General features: G+C 41.6%; 1 protein-coding gene across 3 annotated transcripts in view; it reads right to left on the bottom strand.

Moving 5' to 3' along the window:
- The window catches only part of HEPHL1 (hephaestin like 1), a 31,741-nt gene extending 17,971 nt beyond the window's left edge, over window positions 1-13,770 (bottom strand). For 2 of the 3 annotated variants that reach the window (XM_072927191.1, XM_072927194.1), the window contains exons 1-5: window positions 13,538-13,770; window positions 4,901-5,145; window positions 3,927-4,139; window positions 1,958-2,137; window positions 758-1,012 (exon numbers count right to left, since the gene is read on the bottom strand). In XM_072927191.1, coding sequence (XP_072783292.1) covers window positions 758-1,012; window positions 1,958-2,137; window positions 3,927-4,139; window positions 4,901-5,145; window positions 13,538-13,707 — 1,063 coding nt within the window. In that variant the 5' untranslated portion in view covers window positions 13,708-13,770. Of the gene's footprint in view, window positions 1-757; window positions 1,013-1,957; window positions 2,138-3,764; window positions 3,852-3,926; window positions 4,140-4,900; window positions 5,146-13,537 lie in introns of those variants that run through there. The other variant, XM_072927195.1, reaches the window with a different exon arrangement.
- Between the last annotated feature and the right edge of the window lie 708 nt (window positions 13,771-14,478).

Here is a 14,478-nt window from a genome sequence, read left to right as displayed (position 1 = left end):
TCTTAACCTTCATAAAGATTGTACAGTGATTTTGGAGGTCAGAGTGCCTCCAGATATCTGCAAAATACTATCATCTCCCCCTGACATCCACTGAAATACAGACTGGTTATTTCTGCTGGCACTATTGCTTGCCAGAATCGGGTCTGTTTTGCCTGATGCAAACCCCACTGCAATCAATGTGTAAGAATTCTCCCAACTCGTTTCTGCTACGATAACTATACATTGCCTGCTGCCATGACACCTAGTTTATGATACACGCTTTTGGGGTCTTGCACCACACAAGTATCACATCACCAACAAATTCCTTCACATAATGGTTTCTGGAAACACTGCCAAGTTTTGCCCAATTTCCATAAGTCAAAAAGCTATTAAGTGTTCAGCTGGCATGAGTGTTTTTTAATGCATAAGTACTTATCTATAACAAAAAAACTGTGTTGAAAAATTGGTGTTCAAAGCTCCTCTCATTGCTCATCAAAATCTCAGGTTTACCCAGGAAGCATAGTGACAGTGCTAGGTCTAGCAGGTCTTCCTCACATGAGTTACACGGCCAAGTCACTCATATTAGCTGAAGATTTGGCCCAACATGCATCATTTCTGGTGACAGAACTCATAATAATGATGTTTATCTGCTGAAACAGTTGCAGATTGTTCCAAAGTCACACAGAAAAGTGTCAAATCCTGCTTCCTCTGGAAACATCTCCCAGTTTTCTCTTCCAAACATAACAGAGGCTGATGAGGGAGGTCTATGGCAGCGTACCTCGTAAGTGCTCATTGACCTGGCAGGTTATCAGCCACCTCCCGGGGCTGCCAGGAGTCATCTCCGCTGTGATGAATGTCGCCGGGAAGAGACCGACCACATCTGCTCTCTGGTCTCGGCTAGTGAACGTGTGGCCGTAGAAATAAGCAGCGTGGATGTCTATCTCGCTTCCCATGCCAAACAAGTGCCAGGACATGGAAGTGTCAGCACACATCTCCAAGCCGGGAAGATTGCCATATATATAACCATTAATAGCTAAAAACAAAAGTATGAGACTTTATGAAAGGTGAAAGAAAAGTGCCTCTGATCCCGTTTCTACAGGTGATCCTTTCCTGGCCCAGAAAATAAACTACCTGAATGTTCACACTAAATAAGGCCCTCATGGGCACTTTGATGAAGAGTAGCGTTTTGTACATATGTCTTACGTCTCTGTATGATCAAATGCCCCAAATTCTCTGTCTGGGCCTGTGAAAAACATCCTCGGTAATATCAAGATGTTACAAAGGCCAAGTCATCACCAAAAAGGCCTGATAATGAAGTTAACTTGTTCTGCAGTTACTTAGCATGGCTGAAATCTGTTTCCTCTTGTCCTACGTCATAAATATACCATTAGATGCCAGGCTCAAACAATTTAGATTTGAAAATTTTATCAGCCAAATCAGTGAATTCAGCTCTGTCTTCCTCAGCTTCCACATCTGATAATGTATCAGGATGCTAGGAGAATGAGACTCATATTTTGCAAAATACTTTATTTCCTAGGCTCCCTGGAGCAAACAAAATATACAGAAATATCTGGAATTAACTTCTTACACCAAATGTCCAAACAACACAAAGTTCCATTGGCCAGTATATCTCTGAAGGGCAGCAGTGGTTATACCAGCCAGTCCATTCTTTCAATACACACACACCTCAAATTGCTTTGCAGCTTTCTTTGCTCTTTGCACAGCTGGACAAAGATCTGTTGCCTAAGATAAAATGCTAAACAAATGTCAGAGCTGGGCATGAAAGCCAAATCTCCTTTGTGCAAGTGTCATGCTGTTTTTAGGGAGAGGTTTTTATCAACACAGTAGTTCAACATTCTGACCCATTCCTTGCTGACACAGATAAAGGAGAGACATCACAGGAGACAGAAAGTCCTAATGAATTGAAAAGAGCCTGGTCACTGCTGTAGGTCACCATTTACTCAAAAGTCCTTCTCACCATGCATTCGGTTGCTGGTCTGGAAACCTTCATCCTCTTTGTTAACTGTGTCTGGTTCTAAGCAGAAGGTGTTTATATTCTCATCGAGGTACCAGCTGAAGTTTTCATCTACAATGCTAAACATCAGGGCAAAAGCATTAGCAGCACCAGTCCCTTCTATTGTGGTCTCATCTGCAGTTCCTAAATTGCAAACAAAAAGGAAAGTGATAAAAAAAGCCTGGGACCAGATTGAATCTAGATATGACAATAACCTTGGCACACTTGAGGAGATACAGTTCTTTGCCCACAGTCTGCAGGGCAGGATGAATTTCACCTAATTTTGCTCTTCTAAGGCATTTTGACACACCCCCCCGCCCCCCCACAACAGACTTTGAACAGATGAGTGCCTCCAGAAGGCGAAGCTAAGCTAAGTCAAGCTGATATTTCAGCATGTATTTGGTCTGACATGAGCACAAGTACCTGCCAATATCTGTTGTCCCATTTCCACACTCTTTGGCCCTCTGCATCCAGCCCTGTCCCTTAGTCAGTGTCAGATAACATATGTGTTCCTGCACAGTGAGCCAGGTCATGAGCTGGATCTATCCAGAAACCAGTGACTCATGGGGTTTTATGACAAGGAATTAAGGAGTAATGAGTGGTAGCCTGCATTTCTGTTGAACTGAAATGAATGCTGAACCATAACCCCCAGAGTGGCCTTCTGAATGTGGCTCACTCTCCACAGACTGACAAGGAATCCATGAGAGTTATCTAGGACTAGATACTTACATTTTAAAAGGCTGAAGACAGGATGAACAAAATTTATTCCAGCTAAGTTCAACATCTCTATCCCTGTATCTATGTGGGGAGCAACCTGAGACCATAGGACTGGTGATACTGAGTAGTCTGTTGTTATCCTCTGGTGGGTGTAGACTTCACTCCAATCAGTCTGTCTCTGATCCCATGAAAACTTTCCCTTCCTCTGCCTTCTCCAGGGGGAAGCTGAGAGTCTTGCTCTCAGTCCTGTGTCCACCACCACCAGCTGGAGGACTATATCATGTAGATATGCTCCTTCATGAATTCAAGGCCAAACATGGAGATAATCTGGTCTTTCAGGCTAGGATTGTTTGGAATATGCTGTCTCCTAGCTTCATATGTTATCTTGTAGTTATCAGCTCAGTGTCACATATTCAGTTCTGTGAATTTCAAAGGCTCTTGAGGAGAATGTAAGTCTGAGACATTTTAATTGTGTAAGTTAAGATGGAAACCAGGCCTTTCTTTTCCACATTAAAGTCTTTCTCTTCTTCATATATAGAACCTATTTCACTTAGAAGTACTGCATATGAGATCAAGGCTGATTTTGTACTCTAGGAGTTACTGAAAAGAGGTGGGAGAGTTACATGTGCCCAGGGGGAGAGGTGGCAATGACTCAGCTGATAGAGAGGGCTGGTTCATATATCTCCAGCACAACATTAGCAGACTATAAAATACACAGGAGAGGCTGTTCTGTGCACACCCCCATAAGGTTGTAAGATATAACTTGTAAACAAAAATAAATACATACTCTCTATGTGGAAAAAATTACAAATACTGGGCTTTCAAGTACGTAAATGCTACTGCCAAATTCACCCACCCAGCTCTAATCTGATTTCCTGAGCAATAAGTCCTTTGTTCATCCTGAAATTTCCTCAGTTTGGGAATACTTGTTTTTGGTCTTGGTCACGACGGGATGGTCACTGAGCATGCTGCAGTCCCTCCACCAGCTGAGGCAAATCTATCGTGAAGCCAAAGGGGAGCAGGAAGGGGGTTGTCCCAGAGCTACAATACCTACCCTGGGATGCTCCTGGAATGGCCCATCTATTCCTTGCCCCTTTTTATGGGCTATGTAGGGATAGACTCTAGACCATCATGTTTAAACCTGTAAGCAAAAATGACTGTTAAGATGCCAAGCTTGGCAGAGGGGCTTGCCCTATCAGTGTTTCTAGCTCAGTACCTTTTTTACACACCAGCAGAGGCCCAATTAAACCAGATGCAATATCTCTTGGTGTGTCAATGTGAGAATGGTAAATCCAAGTCAAGCAGTTTGAGTCTGCCAAAGTTGGGGAATAGTCTTTCCTTACTGGCCATGTGTATGTGTAATTTCCACCGGGAACAACAAAGTCGTCCTCTTTGCTTTTACCGCCAGTTCCATCAGGGTAAAGTGCTCCTAATACGTAAAAAGGAAAAAGAAAGACTTTAGTCATACCCTAGTTGTTTTTGTTAAATATTCTATTTTAACTTGCATTTATAAAATAATAGCAGCATTCACAAATGCAGAATCATTGAGAAATTTTTAAAAACTCATAATTTCTGTCAATCTGACCACAAATATATTGGGAGTTAAAATCCATTTCTTTTTGGTAGATAAATCTTTAAAAATGCATTAACAGGCTCTATTTCTTCCTAGTCTCTTCACTCTTATCAGTCATCTAGAATTTTGTCATCTAACAGTGTGTATTTTTTCACAGGAAACTGATGAGAATACTGACTGTAGGCACATCCACAGAATCCTCTAAAAAAAATATACATCCATAGGTCTGGGATTCTGAAAATTAGATCATGTCTGTTATAGGTTAAAAGAGAGGAAAACATATTTGCAAGAACTCCATCTATTCAAACAGACTAGAGGCAGAAGGAAGGAGGGAAGATGTTTTGGTGAGTTATGATTCAGAAAAATAATTCAGGCAAAAAGACCCATCTAACCTGTTTCAGTACTGGGTTTATCCCAGGTGTTGAAAGTTTGTGGCAAAAAGTTTTGAGATGAGGCTGTTCCTGGTTTTAGTCATCAGCTGCAATTACTGATGAGTTTATCAGAGGGTGATCTAAAGTCCTCTGATGTCAATGTCAATAACAATAAATACTGGGGCAGACTTGTAGCCATGATATTAGTTACTCCAGGGAAAAAGAGAGGAAAAGGCAAGACTTTACCTTCAGAATCCTTGTCATAGAAGACCCCATGTGGGTGCACAGAGTATGGGCGGGAAGCAAAGTTTTTCAGATGGATGATAAAGACATCCTCTTCTTCTGCCTTCAGGACTGGGCCAAGGAACCCCAGCCATGCTGCTTTGGGGATCTCCTGGGAGTAAGTGTCATCCGTGAATTGCCTAAAAATAGCCTTTTTGTACACACGTCCTATCCGGTTGGCTCCTCTTGTTGCATACACACTTGCAAACCTAGCGTTGGGAAGGGGAAATTTGAGAGACAGTAAACCTGTCTTAAGAACAGGTAAAAAAACTGGTGCTTGCAGTGCAAATAAATAGTTCCCTGGGACACACCTCATGGCTGGTGGAATTGAGTTAAAGCTCAGGAGTACATCAGGACAGGACTAGCAGGGCCCAAGCCCCTTTCTGTACAGTAACAACCATTCCCCTTGCAGGTCTGGTCTTTAGCACAGTTGCTCCAAGCCTTCATAGGGGACCAGCCACTCAAACCTCAAGCTGCTCAATTTTAACAGCTTCTCCCTCTTTTGAAGGTTTGAAACCTCACCTCTGAAAGCATGACTATTCAGAAGGAAATTAAAACTAAATTAGGATTTTTCAAAGCCAGTAAGAGAGATTCTAATCAACCAGCTCAACTCCCTGGAAGAGTAGCATTAAATGTATTTTGCATGAAATGCATAACTTCCACATTCCAGAGTCTATGTTTATAGCAACTTCAAGTGATGGAGAACCAACCATATGGTCAGTGGTTAACACATTATGACTTTTAAACAGCTGCTCTCTTCAAAGCTTAAATTGCATTTGCAGTCTAATATCATCCAGCTCCATACTCCAACCACTGGTTCCAGTCAAGTTCTCTCTCAGATCAAAGGAGCCACATACCATCAAAAACTTCTTTTCTATGCAGGCACTTGCATAAGATTTAATTAATTGACTAAATTGCCTCCTACCCTTCTTCTGTACAAACGAAGCACACTGACACTCTTTATCACAAATCTTACGCAAAGCTCTCTCTTGAAAGCAAGAATTTCTCTGTCTCTGTTGAAGTCTGGACACAAGAACTCATACAATAGGCAAGTAATATTACTAGGGCCAGAGATGCTCCCAGTCAGTATTTCTTACAGGGAATCACTTTTGCCCTTTTAACTATATCATACTGATGACCCATGTTCATCCTATCTGTGATGATATAAAATCCATTTTTTAATTCTCTTCATGTTATAGCTGGTAAATATGATATACAATCTTAATCCCTAATTATAACACTCAATGAAGGCAAAAATAAGACTCTGCTATATAGCAAGCAAGGAATTGTATGGCCAATTTCACCATAATTGACCATGAGCTTTTCCGTGCCCTGAAGATTGATTGAACTTTCATGCTTCCTAAAAAACTCATTAAAAAGTGAACTAAATTTTCCTGAAATATCACTGGCAGAAATAAAGCAATTTCATATGTATCGTGAGGTTTTTGGCTGGTGAGTTCACTTGATTCACAAATTTTGTTTAGATTCTTTTGTGAAGTGCAAGCAACCAAAGTGATGGATGTCACATAAGTTGAAAGGCATGATTTGCTTTAATTTCTTCACCACAACATCCACTTCTCCCTCTACCCAAAGCTTTCTGTGATTCTGTGATTTCTATGACACCATAATACACAACATCTCCCACCTGTGGCCATTACACCTCCAGGATCACTGCCTAAAACAGGCCCCTGAAGTAATCTAGGTATAAAAGCCTCCAAAAAGTACATTTTTTCATTTGAAATGTGCACTTTATAAGAAGCCACAAGTTTTGGCAGAAATTAAAACATTGTCAATTATATTGCTGGGGCAGAAACAGTGGGGTAGGACTGGGGGGAAGAGGCAGAAGCTTCTCATTCTGCTTCTCCACAGAATAGCATATGCTGGATAAATACACCCCAAAAGCAGGGCTAAGGAATGAGTTGCCAGGAAATCTGGATTTTCAGTGAATTAGCAGGTGTCTGTAGTCTGTGGACATAGCACAACCTGGCAAGTCACATCACATTCACCAAGAAGATACCTTCTATTGCCTGGGGGAAGAGCTGCTAGCAGTTTACCACAGAGTAGGAGGTGGTGTCAGTAGGAGTGCAGTGTAAATGCACGTTTCCTTGCCTCATGGCAATGTATTCACCTGGCTATCCCTAATTCGAATTATGAATTGATTTTTTTTTTTTATAGTTTATAAGAAATGTTCTGTAGAAAAATATAAAATCTATTTTTTTCAGAAAATCCTTCTTTTCATGAGATATTTCTCATCAGTTTAGTGGCCCAGTTTCACCAGCCACTAAATATTTTGGTGCAATTGGCACCATGCTTTTGCCATGTATCTTTATGTCCAGACAACATTGCACACTCTTTCAGAACACCTCTGGGATACACTTATTTTCTGAAGAAGGAGAATTGTACCCCAGAAAAACAAACTTCTTAGTCAGGCTTTGTTAAATGCTTCACACGACCCTAGCTCTTTTAGATGCATAGATTGTGATCCCAAAATCCAGTTAGTTATCAAAATTCAAGAAGTTGCCATAAGAAAACCCTCTAGGCTTAGGCACTGAGAAAGTCTCAGTGCCTAAAGCTATGCTATAATATCTCTATCTGTGCTTGCCTTCTACTCAAAGCCATCTAGAAGTCAGAAAAGTCTTTCAGTGGCAGCTTTCTAAAAGGAGGACTGTTCAAATGGGTGCAATGGATATCAGCTGCAGCCAGATACAGTGTAGGTGATGCTCTGTCTGTACAGATGTATTTCCAGCACATCCTTTTGGCTGCCCTCAGTATCTGAAAACAGAGCACTCACGTTGTTGTGAGTCCCATTCTAGGTGCCCAGGCTGTCCCATTTCATCCAGGAGGATTTTGGAGGCCCACACAGCTTTCCCAAGTAGCTAGTAGCTCCGTGCCTCTTTACAAGTGTTGCTGTGCTTCAAATTGCAGTGTTTGAGGTCCTTTTGCAGAAGGACTATCCACACTGGATCTAATGCCAAAATGTTTCCTATCTGTCATTCCTCTCACAAGAACACAAAGCTTCTCCCTGCCTCTTCATATTCTCCTGCTCACTTCAAACTGCTTCATCCTCCTGGTGGCTTTTTGATGCTTCTGTCTGAATCTCTTCCATCTTTCTGATCTTGTGCAGATGTAAGAGCTGCTCCTCTAAATTTTAACTATTTCCCTCTAACTCAGTTATCAGCCTGCATAAAGTCTGCCATCATGTGCATAAAGTCATGATGCTCAGACAGCCTTTCTTCCTACAGTAAAGGAGAATACTCCATCCTCTGGGGTAGTACCCATGCAAACTTCCTAAATTCCTTTTCATCTCCTGTGGTCAGGCCAGTCTCGAGGTTACATATAGAGATAAGCAGGTTTGCAAATTGGCATAAAAAGTCTTGTTCTGACTGAGAACGACATGCAAATCCTGCCTTTATTTCTGTGTCTGATTTCATTTTGGTGCTTGACCCCTCTCAGCACTTCCAAAGCTCCAAGAAAAGTTGGAAATGCACCTGAGTGGAACAGGGAATTATTAACAGGGAATTATCTCTAGTTCTTTAAAGTAAGTGTAAGCATAATTATAGAAATCCAGTTCCCTGCAATGACAAGCAATACAAATCTTCCACAGAAAGAGTAAATCAAGAGTGTTGTGTATATTCTACTTCAAATCAAGACTAGACGTGCAAACAATTGGCCATTTCCAGGTAGATCCATGTGTGAAGTGTAATTTCTACACCCATTTCTTTTATCACACAGAAGATGTGTTTTGCCACAATTTTTACTGGGTTTGTGTTACCTTTGATCTACAACCTAACACAGGTTATGTTTTCCAAGAGGTGCTTACATGAGCACTGTGTTACAGTGAGCAGAAAGAAATGGGAAGATGCCTTGTGCATAGACAAGTAAACAGCTCTTCAGTAGTCTGGAGACAGATCCTCACAGATAAAAATTCAAAGCCTCCTGAGTTTGTTTGCTGCTGTAATCACCACTGAGTGCCAAAAAATAGCACTCAGAATAACTACTAGATGTGGAGTCCCAAATTTTCTCCTGTGGTTAACTTTCTCACTAGCTACTGTATAGTCCTGGGTGCAAATGCACACAAGTGCAAAATTTATTTTTATTGTTGTTCCATTAAAGTCCCATCAACTTTACACTCATAACCATTTAAACAACCATCTTTATGGGTTTATTCCCTAAAATCTATAGATGGTGAAACCTTCCTTACTCTTCACACTCTTTACATACCCTGTGTTTGGGCTTATAACCATTTTAATTCCTCAAAGGTCCTGATTTTTCCTGTGGCTAAAGTAAGCCAGGGCAGTGCCAGGACAGGGCTCCAGACTGACACAATTGTTTTAACCCCTGGGTCACGTAACCTGTTCAAGGTAACTCTCTAAGAAACCATTACTCCCAAGCCCAGGCCAGTGCAATGTCTATGCTTGAGGGATGGCCAGGGAAGGGGGACCAGTGCTGCCAACTCATTTTTTTAAATGGCGCCTTAACCACAAAGCCTTGAACAACAAAGCTGAGTGTCCTCAAAAGACAGAGACACAAAGCCCTCAAAGGATGTTTTTAGGCTTTTTCTGACCCACATGAGCCACAGAGGTCAATAAAATCCATGAAATCTTAGATGAGGCTCTGAGGTGTCACTGGTGTGGTTTGATGGCTTCCCTCCTACAATAAACTTGCCCCCAAAGTCAGTAACAAAGCTCCTCTCAGGCTTCATTAGAGCCAGGATTTCACCTCAAATACCCTTTTGATGTTGACCCTTCCCACAATGATCATCTCTGCTGTTGCAATTGGGTTATTTGACCTCATAATTACTCAGCCATTAGTGTAGCATCTGTGACGACAGTTTCACCGTCATTTCTCTGGGTGGGATCTCCTCACAGGCAAATTGCACAAACTGTGTTCAATGCTGTGCTAACAAAAAACACCAGTTAGTGCTGGTGGGTGAAAGACTTGGCCCAGATAAATAAACGTAGGATTGGTGCCCTAAAGAGAAGGGATGAGCTGCTCCATCAGGCAAAACTTACTAACATCTACCACCAGCAGAGCAAGATTTAAGAGTCCATCATATAAACTCGTATCAAGGTAATTTCAAGGGATTATCAACTAAACTTTTATCCTGAGGGCTGAGCTACAGTGGGGAAATAATGACTGGTGGATGTTAAACCATGACACCTAGGTATTATTCTCCTCTTGAAGGACCATTTTCCATGGGACCATTACAGAAAGCAGAAAACATCCAAACAATACCCTCCTGCAGCAGCAATATTCATGCCCAAACTCACAAAATCTCGCAGGGATCTGCAGCACATCCAGCAGCACTGACAGCACTTGCACCCTGTGTGTCTAGTTCAGCATGGTTTAATGATGTCAGCACCACTTATGTCAGGTGGGAAGGGACGCTGATCCCCCTCACAGCTCGCCTATGCTCAGTGGCTGTAATCTAGACCTGTGATTTCAAAGCCCTGTGTGCTCCAGAAAATGTAAGTTACATTTCTGAAGGGAGAACAGAGAGTGAAATGTTTTGGTTTTACTCACAGCACTCCAAAGTTTGAGAATTAGTAGAACAGCTTGAGGTGTCAAGCTTAGACAAGACAAAGGGAAGAGGTGAACAGCCTCATTAGTCTTTTTGCTTTAAAATTACTGATGTCCAGCAAGATACCTGTGCAAGCAGCAGGCTGGCTCTGGAGCACTGCAGTAAGACAAGGCATAATAAAAATAATCATCCTAGCAGAATAATTCTGCTAAGAGGGCTCATTTGGGCTAATCAGCTCTGATGAGAGGCAGTCTGTTCAGCTCACACCCAGGCAGGTTCTGATGCAGCACTAGGATTCCTGACTCCAGAGGCAGCTCGCTCAGCACCAGCACAACAGGAACTGAGCATCATAGTTGTGTCTGGTGCCAGAATCTGCTCACCTGGTTTCTAGCCCTATACTTCAGCTACCAAAGCCCCCTTTATCCTCTTTACTACTAAAAATGAAAGGCTGAGGAAGATATTGACTTTGGCAAGCAACATTGAAAATCGTCTCTTAAATGTTACTATCTGATCCAGGTAATGTAACACTTTCCATTGCACACTTGCTAACTCAGGATTTTCATTAAGTACTGAGGAATAAGTGGTTTTGATTATATCTCTGTGGGCTAGCTGGAATCAAAGGGAGCATTCCTTTTTGTGTATGCACCAGTTGTTTTAAAGATAACCGACTTGTCTGCAACCTCTTTATCTTCACTTCCCTCTCAATACAGCTGGGACCGTGCCCCATCAGATGGGTGCTGTGAGGATGCTTCACAAGGTGAGAAGTGCTTGGCTCAGCCAGCCTGAGTGCTGCTGCTTGCAGAACAGACATGGCTCGAAAGGCATTCCAGTCCCTACCTGGAAACTGATCCTTAAACTTTGCTTATGGAACTACATTTTTTATAATATCCATAGGAACCAATTCATTAGCTGAAAAGTAGCCCATTATTATACTGTTTTAAATTTACATTAGAGATTATCCTAAAGAGCTGAATAGTCAAAATAGCTATTTCTGGTTCACTATTTAACCCACATACTTATGCAGACACTATTATTCCAGATTACAGCACTTTATCCTCGCTCAACTCAATACAATTTAAAAATGGAGTAAAAAAACAAAAATCACTTAATTATTTTGCATGTAGGGAGTTCGTGGAAAACATCTCCCCAGCTTTGAATGTGTACTCTAGATGAAAATCCTCTGTGGGTAAACCTTTTGTAATTAGCATTCTGTAATTATTACATTGCCATGATGACTGAAGACATAAATTATCTTCCATCCCTGTGTTGCCAATTAGTAAAAAAAAAATTGCATTTATGTCAGAAACTTAAAAGTAAGTGTGCCACTTGATGTTCATGGAGCACAAAGTGCACACAGCCTCAAAAGTACAATTCACAGAACAGATTCCAATCTCTCTGTGGTATCTCTATTAAATACCTCTCCATTGAAGTGGATTTATAAGTAGCTGCTCTTCAGTTAATGCTGAACTACTCTGTAGTGAGAGATCTTCTAGTTTATTGACTGGAGAAAGTTATCCTCTGCTATACAGACTAGGACAGTGAGAAATTCGGGTATTTAATATAAATGAGGAATAATTTTGCCAGTAAAGCTTTTTTTCATGGGCTGAGAACAAACGAATACCCTTAATTCTACCTATAAATGTAATACCTATTGACCTGGATGCCATCTGGGACTTCTAGCTATTAAAAGCTTAAGCATAAATTTGTGTTGAAAAATAAAAGTCGTTCTCATCTCCTTCTTGTGACAAAATAGTTTCTTTTATTAAATTCATCTGAGAGTGATTCTGAAATTACTTACCACTAGAGACATGTCCAGACTTGCTTGGAATTTCCTGAAAAGTCAGAACGTACATTTCCAATTCTAGCTTCTGGGACTCAGCATCTAGCTCCCAGTGAGCCTCCAAAGCTGGTACAGAGACCAGGACCTCCTCACTTCCTCACAGCTCCCACTCCAATCCCAAGCCTAGACACTGAGGAGGGATCCCCAAAATACTTCTAGTGTGCCAAAAATATCAATGCAATGTTAAAAATATGTCCACACATTTGAATCCCATCATGTAAGAAGCAATGGTTTCAAACAAAAAGAGAGTCAATTCAGATGTAAGAAAAAAGTTTTTAACAATGAAGGTGGTAGAACACCAGCACACATTGCCCAGAGAGTTGGTGGATGCCCCATCCTTGGAAGCATTCAAATTCAGCTTGGATGTGCCTCTGAGCAACCTGACCTAATTGAAGATGACTCTGAGCATGGCAGGGGAGGTGAACGAGAGGACCTTTAAAAGTCCCCTCCAACCCAAATCATTCTTTAGACAGGCACCAGGCATCTCCACCAACATCCTGGCCAGCTCTCCTGCTCTGGGAGGAACACACAGCCAGCCCCAGCCATGTGGGCATGAGAGCAGACACCTGTTTCACTGGCCAAGGCACGATTCATCACAGCGCTCACCTGCACTCCCCAGTTTCAGAGATCACCAGGAATTCTGTCTGACCATTCACTGTTGTGTATCTAAGCACATATCTATACACATTTCCAAAATGGAAGTCCTCACAGTTGTATAGATTGCATGGATATAAGGACTTGTGTCCCATTCGTAGGTACTATACACAACTGAATTTCATAATATCTTACCAAGTTTCCCAAATTTTATCAGGGAAAATATTTAAAATTATGCAATATGCCAGTAAACAGAGGTTTGTGTTTTACTGCAAAGAGTGTGCTTGGTTATAGCAAAATTGCAGTTTGCTTTTTGATACCTAGTCCCAGGGATACCTGCATCTCTGTGAAATACAGATAGGGGATTTTGAGCCCATACCTGATGCTTTTTTGACAAATATCAGTTCATTAAAATCCTCTTCAAATGCATGCTAGATATCACCTTTCTTAATCAACCACAATGGAAGAGAAATCAATCAAAGTCTACCCTTGCCTTGAAACTGAATTCTCACCTATGACAACATCATCAGAATAAAGAGAAGGAAAAGGCCATCTTAAGACATTTGCAGCAAAATTACCACATTAACGAATTTTGTTTCGGAGTTGTTGGTACATCTCCAGCTTATCAAAGCCCCCAGTCACTTACTTGTCCTCTAAGAGGCTTTGCCCTGTGATCAGATTTTTCCCAGATGGTGCATAGTCCCAGTTCTCCTCCACAATCCCAAGGTAGTAAGTTCTGGTCTTCGCTTCCACCAGCGCCCACAGCCAGAGGAAGCCCAGGGCGCGGAGGCGGCCACGGCGCTGCACGGGAGGCATTTGTGGTGGTGGTGCGAGGCTGGCACGGGCAGGCAGCAGCAGGATGCACCACAGGGAGCTCACCCCTCCCTCCCTCCCTCCCAGCTCTCAACAAGTTATAAATAAGGAAGGGACAGAGCAAAGCTCCTCCTTTCCAGCAGGTTAGGACTGGGATAGGTAGAGAGGCAGGCTATGCAGAGCAGGGAGAAGGTTGCTGTCATGGCAGGACCTTTGCCAATCCTTTGGTTAGTGAGTAAATTACTCACTTACCTGTCCAGGCTAGAGCCAGTTGGTAGTTTTTAGAAGTCTGGATGCTTTTTAGTCCTTCTTTTTCCAGACTAGGTGATATGGCATATTGGGGCAGAGGAGGGGTTGGTGTTTTTGACATCCTTGTAAAAACCCTGTTTAAATTTTTTAAATTTTAACTTCTTGGTCATGTCTGAGATTTCTAAAAATAGCATCTTGTTGTCTTATTTGTTTGGGTTTTTTTTTTAAGGACATAACACTAAGGTATAATCCAGCATTATCAGAAAGAGCAAAAGAATTGGCCAGTACCTCTCATAATTTTCTCATCTATTTATTAAGACTGCAATTGATTTGAATATATTCAGTTTTAGAGTGCCCAAAATGAAGTACCTTTTTACAAGCATCCCTGGAAATTAGAGTCTTTTTCCATTTGGACACCTTAGAATTAAGGCACACAAGGATCACCCTTTTATTAACCCTGGTAATTAACATGCCCACGTAGCTCTCTAGAAAATCACTCCCTTGCTTTATAGCTTAACCTCTTCT

Source organism: Taeniopygia guttata, chromosome 1 (genome assembly GCF_048771995.1).
Source record: "Taeniopygia guttata chromosome 1, bTaeGut7.mat, whole genome shotgun sequence".
In the NCBI taxonomy this organism is placed as follows: Eukaryota; Metazoa; Chordata; class Aves; order Passeriformes; family Estrildidae; genus Taeniopygia; species Taeniopygia guttata.
This window is presented reverse-complemented; position numbering and strand designations above follow the sequence as displayed.